This window comes from Poecilia latipinna, unplaced genomic scaffold (genome assembly GCF_001443285.1).
Source record: "Poecilia latipinna isolate Pla-1442-1.1 unplaced genomic scaffold, P_latipinna-1.0 Scaffold1397, whole genome shotgun sequence".
Lineage (NCBI taxonomy): Eukaryota > Metazoa > Chordata > Actinopteri > Cyprinodontiformes > Poeciliidae > Poecilia > Poecilia latipinna.
Window position 1 is genome coordinate 13,582 of NW_015114013.1, and position 13,542 is coordinate 27,123.

General features: G+C 50.6%; 1 protein-coding gene across 20 annotated transcripts in view; it reads left to right on the forward strand.

Annotated features, from left to right (window-relative positions):
• Positions 1–325: 325 nt before the first annotated feature.
• Positions 326–13,542, forward strand: part of LOC106962303 (protein 4.1-like) — a 19,826-nt gene continuing 6,609 nt past the window's right edge. For 2 of the 20 annotated variants that reach the window (XR_001427946.1, XR_001427951.1), the window contains exons 1-25: positions 331–556; positions 1,680–1,770; positions 1,848–2,012; positions 3,825–3,929; positions 4,440–4,482; positions 4,564–4,639; positions 4,715–4,836; positions 4,950–5,046; positions 5,127–5,214; positions 5,957–5,998; positions 6,274–6,426; positions 6,885–6,982; positions 7,057–7,232; positions 7,636–7,719; positions 9,000–9,098; positions 9,318–9,451; positions 9,525–9,572; positions 9,647–9,676; positions 9,746–9,922; positions 11,352–11,447; positions 11,621–11,692; positions 12,352–12,396; positions 12,910–13,008; positions 13,265–13,424; positions 13,502–13,528. Coding sequence is in view for 10 of the 20 variants with exons in the window: in XM_015056630.1 (XP_014912116.1) it covers positions 1,690–1,770; positions 1,848–2,012; positions 3,825–3,929; positions 4,440–4,482; positions 4,564–4,639; positions 4,715–4,836; positions 4,950–5,046; positions 5,127–5,214; positions 5,957–5,998; positions 6,274–6,426; positions 6,885–6,982; positions 7,057–7,232; positions 7,636–7,719; positions 9,000–9,098; positions 9,318–9,451; positions 9,525–9,572; positions 9,647–9,676; positions 9,746–9,922; positions 11,352–11,447; positions 11,621–11,692; positions 12,352–12,396; positions 12,910–13,008; positions 13,265–13,360 (2,226 nt within the window). In the remaining 10 variants the exon portion in view is untranslated. Of the gene's footprint in view, positions 557–578; positions 827–1,679; positions 1,771–1,847; positions 2,013–3,824; positions 3,930–4,439; positions 4,483–4,563; positions 4,640–4,714; positions 4,837–4,949; positions 5,047–5,126; positions 5,215–5,956; positions 5,999–6,273; positions 6,427–6,884; positions 6,983–7,056; positions 7,233–7,635; positions 7,720–8,999; positions 9,099–9,317; positions 9,452–9,524; positions 9,573–9,646; positions 9,677–9,745; positions 9,923–10,260; positions 10,529–10,563; positions 10,597–11,351; positions 11,448–11,620; positions 11,693–12,351; positions 12,397–12,909; positions 13,009–13,264; positions 13,529–13,542 lie in introns of those variants that run through there. The other 18 variants (XR_001427947.1, XR_001427948.1, XR_001427944.1 and 15 more) reach the window with 14 other exon arrangements.

Sequence of the window (13,542 nt, forward strand, 5' to 3'; positions counted from 1 at the left end):
AAATGTTCAATCTGGGAAACATTTACTGGAAAATGAGACAGAAACCCAACCAGGTCAATGTTTATGTCTGTAATGATTCATTGAAACGAGGGAATAAAAATAATTTGTTTTAATGACATTAAACAGCAGATGCTTTGTGATTTGATTTACAGGCTGTTAGCATAAAGGACTGAATGTGAAACATTTTGGGGTTTTAAGTAAAAACTCCTGAATGTTCCTGAGGGGAACAGAACCGACCCGATTCTGTGGTTCTGGTTCTGCTGATCAGATTAAGCTCACCAGCATGAGAAAACAGATTTACTGCAACATCAGAGAGGAACTCTCTGCTTGGGCCCCCTGAACCCTCGGTTCCGGCCCTCGGGGGGCCCCTGAACCTCCGGGGCTCCGCGGCGTCTGAAGAATGACTATATGAAAGTTTAATAATATTTCCAAACAAAGGCTAGCGGAGCTCGGCGTGCGTCATTACGTCACAGCCAGTCGTAGTAGGTGATGACGTAGAGAGCAGAGCGGCATCGCTGACCGGCGGAAAGAGGGCGAGCGTCCTGCACGAGGACAGGTAAAGTGGTGCTTTGATGTCAGAGCAGCTGGTCCGGTTCGGTTCGGTCCGGTTCGGTCACTAGACAGAACCTCCAGCTACTGCCGCTCGGTTCCGGTCCCGCTGCAGCCCGATGCGCGTGTCCGTGTCCTGCTGCAGGACCTCAGGCACGCGCGTGCCCCGGGACACTCCCGCAGAGGAAGAGGAGGAGGAGGAAGAGCTGCGCTGCGGTCCGGTCCGGTCGGTCTGGACCCGGTTTCATGCGTTCGGTTCGGGTTCGTGCTGCGGGTGGTGAGTCAGCTGGTTCTGGTGATGAAGAGCATCCTCATCTTCATCAGGATCACCTGAACAAAGCAGCGCGTGCTGCTGCTGAGGAAGATTAGGATGATGATGATGATGATGATGGGAGGGTCCTGCTGCTTCAACCCACCCGGGACCCGAACCGGTTCTGAGTCCTGGCTTCTTCCAGAACCTGACGACTCTGGTTCTGCAGGTTCAGTTCTCCTGTACGAATAATTCTGACTTCATTAGTACAGCCTGGAGAACAGAACCGGTCCAATTCACCAGAACCAGAACAAAACCGGTCCATTTTACCAGAACCAAGACAGGCTTCGAGATCAGAACCATCAGAACCAGAACCATCAGAACCATCTAACGTCACTGATCTTCAGGAGGTTCTGAAGGTTCCAAATGGTTAATCCTCTAAAATGATGATTTTAAATTCTGGTTCTGGTTGGGTTCTGACAAACTAGACCAGTTTGTCAGAACCCAACCAGAACCAGCTGTTTTTCCATTCTGGTTCCAGAACCTTCCTCTCAGAATCTCATCATCATCCTCACCAAATCAGATTACATCAGATTGTCTCCGGCTGTAATCCTTCTCTCGCTGCTGTTGCCGTGGTAACCATTCACCTGACAGCTGGACGGGTCAGCGGCTGGTTACCATGGCAGTTGGCGTGATGTCACGGTTCTGGTCTGGAGGTCCAGTTTGGGTTCTGGGTGGCCTGGTATCACATCAGCATCAAGTGATGATTAATTAACCATTAAGTAATGAACCAAACATCACTTCCTGAATCGTATCCTGCTCTGACATCACTGGTCTCCGTGGTAACCGTGGCATTAAGCTGTGACATCACTGTCTCCAGGTGAATCACCATGACAACAGAGCCAAGTGAAGCCCAGCCCCCAGAGGCGGAGCCTTTCCCTGAAGCCGCCGCCCACTCCACACCTAAACAGGTAACTGGCCTCAGACCCAGGATGACCTCTGACCTCAGGCCTGCTGTTAATGGTGACATCACTTCCTGTTTTCTCAGGGAGGGGAGGGCCCAGCTCAGAGCTCATTGGCTGAGGACTCCAGCAGTCCGCTGTCGTCAGGCGGACGCGTCACTCGCTCTCCGGCCAGAACCGCGCTGGGCTTCAGAACCATGCAGACCCGGGTGGCGCTGCTGGACGGGTCGCAGTTCACCTGCATCGTGGAGGTGAGATGGGTGGTGCTGAGGGAAGGGGACACATGATGGACAAACTGGACAGGGACAGACAAGGGCGTAGATCCCATCTCATTATTGGGGGGAACCATAAACAGGAACATTTCTTAAGAGCAATTTTGGGGGAGGGGGGGGGTCGGCAAAGTTACAGTGAAATGTCACGTAAAAATGGTTTAAAAAGTTTTTAAACCACATTCAAGCTGCAGGACCAAAAATGACTAGTAATGCACATCAAAGGTGTTTTTCTAAGTAAGCAGCCTGCAGTGAAGTAAAACTAAAATTCAAATGTTGCTTCTATACAAGTTTTGTTCAGTCTGACTGATCTGATCTCTGCTACACCTTTGCAAAAATTTAAAGGTGTATACAAAATACAAATGTTTTAATGAGTAACTGCTCTTAATAAAATTCCTCATAAACATTGATTTGTTGAAATGGCTCGCAATACAAGTTATGGGCTGTTTAAATTATAACTTAAGTTGCTTTATTTTTAAGCCGTTTTTAGTTTTGTCCTGGGTGCCGGAGAACCAACAGGTAGATAGAAATGAATATCTGGGGGGTATTATAACTTAAACGTGACACTGAAAGCACCAGGGCTTCTACAGAAAAATATTCATTTTATTTTGTGGCTCTGCATTGAAGACAATGAGAAATAAAGGCAGTTTTCTGTTTTTCTATCCGCTCTCAGCTCCCACTCTGAGCTGGTCCACCTGCTCAGCTCCTCCCTCCCGTTTCAAACTCTTCTAATTAACTAAAAGTTAAAGAGTTAAATATGAATGAGATGTTTGCTACCTTTAACAAAAAGCTTAATTCTATGAAAGCAGTGTAGCAGTTTTGCTAATAAGGCAGTTTATCATGATTCAGCCAAAGTAATAAAATAAACTGCAGTCTGATTTTTATTGTCAATGTGTTTGTTGTTATTGAGCAGTGAAAGTAAATAAAATGTTTACATTTCTTTTAAGTATTTACTTACTGGAGGGTTTTTATTTGTGCTGCAGAGCCACAGCTAACAGCTAACAGCTAGCTCCTCACTTAGCGGCTCTGACCAGCCGGTGCCATTGCAGCTGTTGCTCCTCCTTCAAGTTGGACTGAACCATTGTTCTAACATTAGAGGGGGGACCTAAAAATTAAGTATTTTTTTCTGAGATAAATGGCAGATTTAGTTCGTTCTTTGTTTCTTTTGCCTTTTCATATTGATATTTAAATGCAAATGTTTCTTCAGTGATTTTTTTTGGAGGGACAATTCTAGACTTTTACAAGATTGGGAGTTCAGGACTAATCAGCTAACAGTAGAGCTAACTGTAGCGCACTTAGCTTAAATTCTGAAGTGTTAGCTAGCTCTGCTCTTTGCTAAACATCCGGTAGAATAAAGTTCAACGTCTGTGTTGAAGTTATCATTATTAAAGTAGTTGGATGTTTGTACTCATGCTCTTATTTTGAAGACGTTTTTGTTCCATTTCTTGAAGTGGAAATGTCACATGGTGCATTCAACATGGTTGAGATCAGAGCTTTAGCATTTGTTTCCACTAAACCCCATTCAGGTTAGCGCTGCAGTGCTAGTGAAGAGGACTGACCCCTGATCAGTTAGCGTAGCTAGCTGTTTAGCTCCTCACCTTTAAATGATTTTATTCAGAAATAAAAATATTTATTTTAATCTGTTTCACTTTCTGTCGTTACCTGTCTGACATTTAGCCATTGTGCTAATTAATGTTACTGTAAACCACAGTAATGTTGACTAATGTGGACCGTCCTAGTCAAATCATGAAGTAAACCAGTAGCAACAACTACCCGTTCGCTCTCTGGTTACAGAAACGATCTCGAGGTTTGCAGCTGTTTGAGAAAGTTTGTGATCACCTCAATCTGCTGGAGAGAGATTACTTCAGCCTGTCCTTCAGAGACGCAGACAGCAACAAGGTACATGTCTCACATGTCTCTATCTGTCTCTGTCTGTCTCACCTGTCTCTATCAGTCTCTGTCTGTCTCTCTACCTGTCCAGTTAACCAGTAATGTTGACAGATTTTATGTCTGAATAGACCCTAGTTAACCTGTTATTCACGAGAGGACCCAAATTTGGGTCCTCTCGTGACAGGGGTGACAAACTCCAGTCCTCAAGGGCCGCTGTCCTGCAACTTTTAGATGTGCCTCTGCTGCACCACACCTGAAAAGAATAATTAGGTCATTAGCAAGGCTCAGGAGAACCGATCTACACAGGGAGGAGGTAATTAAGCCATTTCATTCCACTGTTTTTTACCTGTGGCACATCTAAACACTGCAGGACAGCAGAGGGCTGGAGTTTGACACCCCTGTCATTGTGAATGACAACCTGTGAATGACAGGTTAAAGAACAAAGCAGCCAGGTTTCCTATTTAAAGGATGCTTCTGTCCACATGTCTAACTGTCCACATGTCTGTCTCTCTGTTGCAGAACTGGTTGGATCCTGCGAAGGAGATTAAGAAGCAGGTCAGAGGTCAGTTTGGAGCTGATTGGTTGGTTGTTGCGTCTTCGCCGTTCCTTTCCGTTAGCGCTGACTCTTCTCTTCTCTCCTCAGGCGTTCCCTGGAACTTCTCCTTTAACGTAAAGTTTTACCCTCCGAACCCGGCCCAGCTGTCTGAGGACATCACCAGGTACAGCGCCACCTGTTGACCAGCTCTCAGCACGTCCTCGTCTTCGTATCTCACCTGGTTTCTGTCTCTCGGCAGGTACTTCCTGTGTCTGCAGCTCAGACAGGATATCGTTTCCGGACGTCTTCCATGTTCCTTTGCGACTCACGCTGTTCTTGGTTCCTACACGGTTCAGTCAGAGCTCGGAGACTACGACTCTGGTACGGAAAACACCTGAGAGACTGAAGTCTGGTCCAGAGCCTGACCCTGACTGACCCCAGGGGTCAGAGCAGGTCAGTGTTTCTGGGTTGACCCTTGTCCGCCTGGTTTCCAGATGAATGTGCTCCAGACTACGTCAGTGAGTTGTGTTTCGCTCCAAACCAAACCAAAGAGATGGAGGCCAAGATCGTGGATCTGCACCGGACCCTCAGGTCAGCGGGCCGCGGTGCCGGTCGGATGTGTCCGGGTTCAGGTGAGGTTCTGGAGTTCTGACGGGTCTCTGTGTGTTTAGGGGAATGAGTCCAGCAGAAGCTGAGATGCATTTCCTGGAGAATGTGAAGAAGCTGTCCATGTATGGAGTGGACCTGCATCACGCCAAGGTGAGGCCGACCGGGTTCTGGGTTCTTCCAGTCAGGGCCGACCGGGTTCTGGGTCACCGTATTGTTTGTTTTTTCTGAACCATCAGTGAAGCGTTTTGAGGGTCTGGTTCTGTCGGACCACGGCTCTGGCCCGTCCTCATTGGGTTCAGTCGCGCTGCTGCTCTGCTTTCAGAGTTTCCAATAAATCAGCAGCGACACACTTCCTGTTCCATCGATAGCGGCGGCTGCTGCTGATGGGACAGAAATGATTTTTCCACCATCAGGTTCAGTTCACCAGAATCTCTGATCAGGACCGACGGCTAAATGGGTCCGACTGATCCCATCATCAGCCAGAAGACAAACCTGCATTCACCTCACCTGTACATCCTCCTGACCTCAGTGACCCCTGACCTCAGTGACCCTGCCCTCACCCTGACTCTCAGCTTGGCTGAACTTTCTGTTTCCTGTTGCACTGGATTTAATTTCTAACTGGCTTCTCATTGGTTCCTTCTGAGCCAATCAGAGCTTCCCTTGGTGTCCAACAGAGTCCATTTGTCCTTCAGGACGTCCTGCTAGCAAACCTTCAGTTTAATGATGTGAGTGTCTCTGTTGGACAGTCTACATTCAGACCAGTCCTTCTGTCTGAATGACTGTCTGTCCCTCTGTCTCTTTGTCTCTGTCTCTCTGTTTGTCTTTGTCCGTCTCTCTTTCTGTCCTTCCGTCTCTCTGTCTCTGTCTCTGTCTGTCCGCCTGCTTGGACTAGATGGCAGGAAACCGTTTTGACTGTCTGTCTGCTCAGTCAGAGGTAAGACGGCGTCCTCAGTGTGATCCTGATTGTCCTGAGGTTGTCCAGTTTGTGGACAGACGGCGGTTCTGTTGAGGAACCGTCTCTCATGGATTGCACGATTAGATCAGAACCTGATACCTGGCCCAGTCTCACCTGGACTCACCTGTTGCTGCCGTCGCCGATTCTGAGCCCAGGTGTTCCCCTGATGTCCCCCAATGTCCCCTGATGTCCATGTTCCTGCAGCTGTGCCTGAAGTGGCCGTGTTGCCTTCACTGACCGCTGTATGTCTGCAGGACTCGGAGGGCGTGGCCATCATGCTGGGCGTGTGTAACAGCGGGCTGCTGGTGTACAGAGACCGGCTGAGGATCAACCGATTCTCCTGGCCAAAGATCCTGAAGATTTCCTACAAACGGAACAACTTTTACATCAAGATCCGACCTGGAGAGGTGAGACGGACGGAAGACACCCTCTGTCCTCTGACCCAGCAACTGACAACCAGTTGTTAGCATGTTGAAGAGGTGGCTGCAGTTCTGCTAATCTGCTAAGGCGCTAATAGCAGAGCTAATTGTTTTATTTACCGCTTTAGCATTTTGTTAACCTTTAGCACACTTAGCTACTATGTTACTGTCACTGACACATGATTGATCAACATGTTTAAAGTTAGTGCTCTAGCATTAGCCTCTGCTAAATACTATGTTAGTATAGGACTTTAGCATTAGCATAGCTAATGTTTATTATTAGCACTTTACAATAGACCTAGTGCTTTAGGTATAGCGCAGCTAGTTTGTTAGCTAGCAGTGCACACCACTACCAAGTTGTTGTGGAGTGCTAATGAGCTAACATGTAGCTGCGTTGCTAGCAGCTGATGCCTGCTGGGTTTACTGTAACCTCTGTTTGTCTCCAGTTTGACCAGTTTGAGTCCATCATTGGCTTCAAGCTGCTAAACCACAGAGCAGCCAAGCGGCTGTGGAAGGTGTGTGTGGAGCATCACTCCTTCTTCAGGTCGGCAGCTCTCTGGTGTCCAAACATCTCCGTCCATGTGTCCAGGAGACGTCTCACAGCCGTCTGTCTCACAGGCTGCTGTCTCCTGAGGAACCGCCAAAGAAGTTTCTGTCTCTGGGGTCAAAGTTTCGCTACAGCGGTCGGACCCAGATTCAGAGCCGCAGAGCCAGCGCTCAGATATCCAGACCCGCTCCCAACTTCCCACGATGCATCAGCAAGAGGAACATGCTGAGCCGGAGCCTGGACGGAGGTACCAATCACACCAGTTACCAGTAGGTCATTGGTTTCTGTAGAGCTCCAGTGCTGGTTCTGTTGTTCTGGTCTCAGAAGGAGTACGGACCCCTGTAGTTAGTCCTGATTCTGGTGCAGGCATTGGTACCCAGACCCGGTCCTCAGGGCCCGCTTCTCTGCTCCAGCACTCCTCATTCAAATGATGGTGGTGTGCTCTGCAGAAACCAGCTGGGGGCCCATTCATACATCAGGTCTGAAGCATGGAGGACGGGGCCTTGAGCACTGGGGCCTCTGGTAGGAGCTCCAAGCTCCCTGACAGAGTCTCTAGGTCCACTTTCTATGGCTGGTTCCAGAGGAAGGGGAGTACTGATGGGTCACTAGAGTGTTTACATGTTCCTTACCCATTTCTGATTGGTCTTTAGCTTCCAGGACCACAGCAACGTCTTCTCTGATTGGCTCTCCTGCCATCACTGTGTCGCTCAAAGCCAACGATCGAGCTTACTCAGGTAGTCCTGAACTCTGCAGCTCTGAGATCTGCTAATTGGTTGGAGTGCTGCTGCTCTCTGATTGGTTCCAGGTCTTGCTTCTCTCAGCTTTTTTGGATTGTTGCATCCTGACTGGCTGTGCTTGTTTCAGACCCGCCACTGATCATCTGTTTGCGTTGATGCAGTCACATGTCAGACATGCGCTGCCATCAACATGTGTGCAGGGGGCGCTGTGGGGCTCAAGGGCAGAGACGGTGCACCATACATGGAAACTGTTCACTTCATTCTCAGCAGCCAACCACTGCTAAAGATCGACCTTTGTACACAGAGCAGAACGAACCAGACATGATTATCTCTACAGACTGATTCTTGACAAGTCCTCTCTAAACCTCCAAAAACTCGCATAAACCAGACAACCAAACTACTGTATGCTCCACCAGGCGCTCTGCTCTTCCTGAATCTGAGGCTTGATGATGTTTGGAGCCTCCAGGTTCTGGTTGACTCTGGAGTAAACCTTCATCAACCTCAGTGACCTCTGTCCCTTTCTAACGCATCTAATCCAGAACTTCTTTGTAGATTTCCTCTCTACCCAGAGTTCGGTTCATCAAAGGTTTCTCTTGCGTACCTCTGTACTCTGATACCAGCTCACTGCTGGCTGTTTGAGCAAAGCAAGCAGTCGGATCCTTCTTCTCCCTGAACGAGACAAAGCAGAGACCGTGTGGACGACCACAGGGAGGAGTCCAACACTGTCAGGGACCTGAGAGTGACCTTTGGAGTCTTCAAGTTCAGGTGTTCAAGGTGTGTGTAGAGTTAGATCTACCAACACACTTTTCTGTTGGATCAGCTGTTTTTGTTCCATGGCCGACCAAAGGTCAGGCTTCATAAATCCTCACCGTCTGTCCATGTCCTGCTGCGTCCTCCATCACCCAGAGACCTGCAGATGCAGGTTCTGACCCGAACCGGGTTCAAACCGGATCCCACCTCCACCTGGAGGAGGGAACCTGGTACCCGCTCCACCACCAGGTGGGTTCCCTGGTCTCTGACCTTGGTATTGGCCATGTTGTTCAGAAGAACCTTTGTCACCATGTGACACCAACGCTGCGCTCTGATTTGTCCGCCAGGACGCCATGCATGTGCCCTTAGCTCTGATTGGCTGATTGTGCTGTTGCCTTGGCAATGAGCTGTTATGAACAGACTGACTGAGCATCACAATGGTTGCTATGGCAAAGGTGACTGTTGGTTTCCTGTGCTGATGTAATGGTGATGACATCACAGCGGTGTGTGTGTGTGTGTGTGTGCAGACATGGGCTCAGGACTGTACGGAGCATCGAAAGCCATCGCTGTCAGCGACCACATCGCCACGGTAACCAGGAGGCTGGACGACAGGCGGGAGGAGCCAGGTAAGAATCTGACCAATCAGAGGAGAAGAAGCAGCTGAGCTTCCTGCCGCGTCGACGCTGGACGAACCGATGATCGATGGATAAAGATCGATCAATTGGTACCATTAGCTTAATAAACCAGGGGAGGACTTTCTCTGGAAGAACTGGACGGGTCACAGTGTCTCATAAAGGGGACACGGACACCTGTCCAACCCATGAAGGTTCTGGTTCTGGTTCCAGTTGAGGAGGTTCTGCTGCTGCTGGTGGAGGAGGAGCAGAAAGAGGAGCGGAAAGAGGAGCAGAAAGAGGAGGAGAGGAAGGCTACAGAGGTTTCTCCAGAAAGTCCTCCGTCTCCACAGAAACACGACACCAAGGTGATCAAACCTGTCCCTCCTGTCCTGCCGTCCCTCCTGTCCACCTCCCTGTAATTAACTCTTTGTTTTCCAGACGGAGCTGACGGACACCGTCGTCGATGGTGACCTGACCGTGACCGAGGTACACACCTGTCCCTCCCATACAGGTCCCCTGTCCCCTGGGGACACCCTGTAACATGTCTGTCTATCCAACAGTCTGATCAGGACGAAGACCTGAAGACTCAGGTAAACACGAGGCTCGTCCAATAACAGGCAGGGCATAGAACCGGCAACCCTCTGTCCCGTCCTCCACAGGAGACACTGGGCAGCCCAGAGGACATCGTCCAGACGTCCATCAGCGCGCTGCGGCGCTCCTTCCTGGAGGGAGAGCAGGGGGGCGGCGGCATGACGGAGTGGGACAAACGCCTGGCCTCGTCTCCTCTGCGCCGCGCCGACGACGCACCCATGATCGAACCGCTGGAGCCCGAGGAGGTGAGCGGGTCAACCGGGGTCAACTGGAGGTCAACCTGGGGTCAACTGGAGGTCAACCTGGGGTCAGTCTGGGGTCAACCTGGGGTCAACTGGAGGTTCTAGGGGCGTCCAGAGCCTCAGCAGAACTTTTAGGTCTGTAGAACCAGAACTCAGAATCGGTGAACTGAGTTCACTCACACTTTAATATCCATGATGAGATAACAACGTGTTTTACCAGATAACAGATCATAACTGCAAAAGTATAGTGAGTGAATCAGGTCTCCAAAGAAGCGATTTAAAGCTTATTTACCTTACCTGTGTCCTATCACCTGATTGGCTGATGTCACTCACCTGTCCAGGAGGGAGGGGTGTTCATGACAAGCCGAGCTGCTGGACAGCCAATCAGAGAGAGGCAGGGGCGGAGCTACGACACGACAACCGGCAGAGTCCTCTCGGTGTGGGCTGTGGACGATGTCACCATGGCAACGGACAGACATGTCCTGGTGTCTGCCACTGATGATGTCATCAGTAGAGGACTGCCGGTCACCGTCCAGGAGCCGAAAACGCAGCCGGCGCCGGCTGGAAGCAGCAGGGAGGGGGGAGGAGTCCTGATGACGTCATTGCCTCATCATCAGGACGAGCCCCCACCGCCACTGTGGCAGTGGGGGCTAAGCCCCGCCCCCACTGCCACAGTGGTATGCTGGTTGGCATGGAAACAAGTATGATGAGTGACATCACTGTCCTGCTGTGGCACTGAAGCAGGAAGTGAGGTGTGAAACTGAACGGCTGAGAGCGCTGGTTCTGATCCGGAACGAGTGGTTCTGATCGCTTTCTAGTTCTTATGGCTTCCTGTCTCATAAAGCGTCCAGCCGGGTCACTTCCTGTTCCTGCTGGTCAACCTGGAGGCCCAGAACCAGAACCTGGATGCCTCCGGTCCTTCATGTCCAGCAGGGGGCAGTGAGGAGCTCCAGGCTTCAGCTGCACTTCCTCCCAGAGGCCATTTTGTTCCTGTTCCTGAGCAAAATGGAGCGCAGGAAGCTGCTGGCTTTTCTTCTTCTTCCCTTTCAGGTCAGGGTTCATCCTGAGGTCAGGGTTCATCCTGAGGTCAGGGTTCATCCTGAGGTCAGGGTTCATGTAGAGGTCAGGGTTCATCCTGAGGTCAGGGTTCATCCTGAGGTCAGGGTTCATCCAGAGATCAGGGTTCATCCTGAGGTCAGGGTTCATCCTGAGGTCAGGGTTCATCCAGAGGGGGCAGCATTCATTGCAGGGTGTGATGAGCCTCTCTGGTCGTTCAACTGTTGGTAAGTTTGAACCTGAAGATGACTGAAGCTTCAGTGGAACCCAGAACCCACTGGGCTCGGTTTTGGTCCTCAAACCCAGAGCTGCCAGGTCCATCAAGGTGTCCATGTCTATTTCCATGTCCTCACCTCAGTCTGTCTCTCCTGTCCAGCCCAAACCGTCCTTCAATGAAATGTCTCCAGAACTGATGGCTCTGCTAAAGTCCGCCAGAGAGCAAGAGACCTTCAGGGAACACAACCTGCTGAAGGTGCTGTCCTCATGTCCTCATGTTTCCCTGTCCAGGTCCATCTCTGTCATGTCTTCATTGTCTCCAGAGGATTGTCCTTTTATTCAGAACTTGAAGACGTTTTCATATCTGGACGTCTTGATAAGACACTTCTGTCCCACATGTCTCCTGAATGTCTCTGTTTTCTGTTTCAGACGTCGGAGAAGGTGGAGACAGTCTTTGTCCTCCCAGAGTCCAGGGAGCGGGACATCGCAGATCACTTTAAGGTAGCCCCTCCCCCCTGTTGCCCCCCGCCTCCACCTCCAGGAGCCGGTCAGGCCCCTGATGATGATGTCACAGCCCAGCAGCCCGGCTGCGGCGATGGGGGCGGAGCTAGTGATGGCAGCGGTAAACGTGAGGCTAGTGATGAAGATGAGGATGAGGATGGCAGTGATGAGGGTAGCAGTGATGATGATGTCATCAGCGTGCTCGCTCAGGCAGCCGTCGATGAGTCGATGGAGGCTGTGGTCAGACAAGCCACCTGTGGTTACCATGACGACAGAGAGTCAGACGACTCCCAGGAGGAAGGAGAGTGGACCCCGCCTGCACCCCGCCCCATGTCCTGGGACTCCACCAGTCCCACCCAACAGTCCCCACATGAGGACGAGGAGGTAACCATGGAGCTGCAGAGACCCGTCCCACTGAGATATTTCCCAGTAGGTCCTGTCCCACCAAGTCCCATAGAGTCCCTCTGTCCCTCTGAGTCGCTTCATCCCATGGAGATCTGTCCGCAGCAGACCTTTTGGACCTGTCCTCCTGATAGTCTCTGTCCCAGTGTTACCTGCCTGGTTCTGGTACCACTACATGTCCTGTTGAATGTGGAGGACCGGTTGTCTCCGGTTGTCTCCGGTGTCAACAGTTAAACAGGGTTTCCTGTGTGTTTCAGGAAGTCCCGGTGATGAGGAAGACTCTGACCTACGAAGCTCCAGGGGTGAGGACGTCTTTCATTCATCCATGTTTGCATCTGTCCAGAGGTGATTGGGTCAGTCAGAGCGGTTCTGGTACTGATCCAAAGCTACCAGGCAGATCTCCATTTTAAAGAAACCAGCAGGTTTTGTTCCAGATCTGAGGAGCAGAGAAGCTAAACGCTGCCTCATGTGGTCTGGTTCTGGTTCTGGTCTTCAGCAGATCTGTGAAGACCAGAAATCCAAACTCCAACAACAGAACCTATCCGTGTATTCTTTGATTTAAGGCCTGGTTCTGATCCATTTCAGCTGGATGTGAATTGTAAACATTCAGATCCGGCCCATTTCCTGGTCCTGCTCTGTACTGCCACAGGTTCCCTGACTGTTGGTTAGAATCAGGTTGTTTGTGGCTCAGTGAGGAGACCAGATGATCCTCAGTGTTCCTGACCTGACTGGTACTGATCCAGTCGGTACCAGTTGGACCCACAGCATCCCGTTGTGCCTCCTGATGGTTCTGGTTTTGTTCTGATGCGTTTCAGAGCCAAGGCAGCACTGATCCCCCTGGCGGCCTCCTTCTGAGCTCCCAGACCTTCACCGCAGAGACGTCCAACACCACCACCACCACCCACATCACCAAGGTATCACCATGGCAACACCATGCAGTCGCTGTGTTCACACAGCAACACATCAATGGATCTCAGCAGTTTGCAGGAGCCATCGGTCGCCTTTTTACAAAACAGTGAAGGACTGTCCGGCATTTTTATCTTGGGTAGCATTTCATCCCACCAAAGCGTGCCTACTGAACAGGTCAAAGGTCACATTGGGTCGGAGGTCTCTGACCTTCAGGATGGTTCAAATGTTGAGTCTCGTCTCTTCTTCTGTTTTCATCCTTAGATGATGAAAGGAGGAGTTTCAGAAACCAGAGTGGAGAAAAGAATCGTCATATCTGGAGACACCGAGGAAGACCATGAGCAGGTACCACCACCCTGAACCGCGTCAGGTACCACCACCCTTAGAACCCCGTCAGGTACCACCACCCTTAGAACCCTGTCAGGTACCACCACCCTGAACCCCGTCAGGTACCACCACCCTTAGAACCCTGTCAGGTACCACCACCCTGAACACCGTCAGGTACCACCACCCTTAGAACCCTGTCAGGTACCACCACCCTT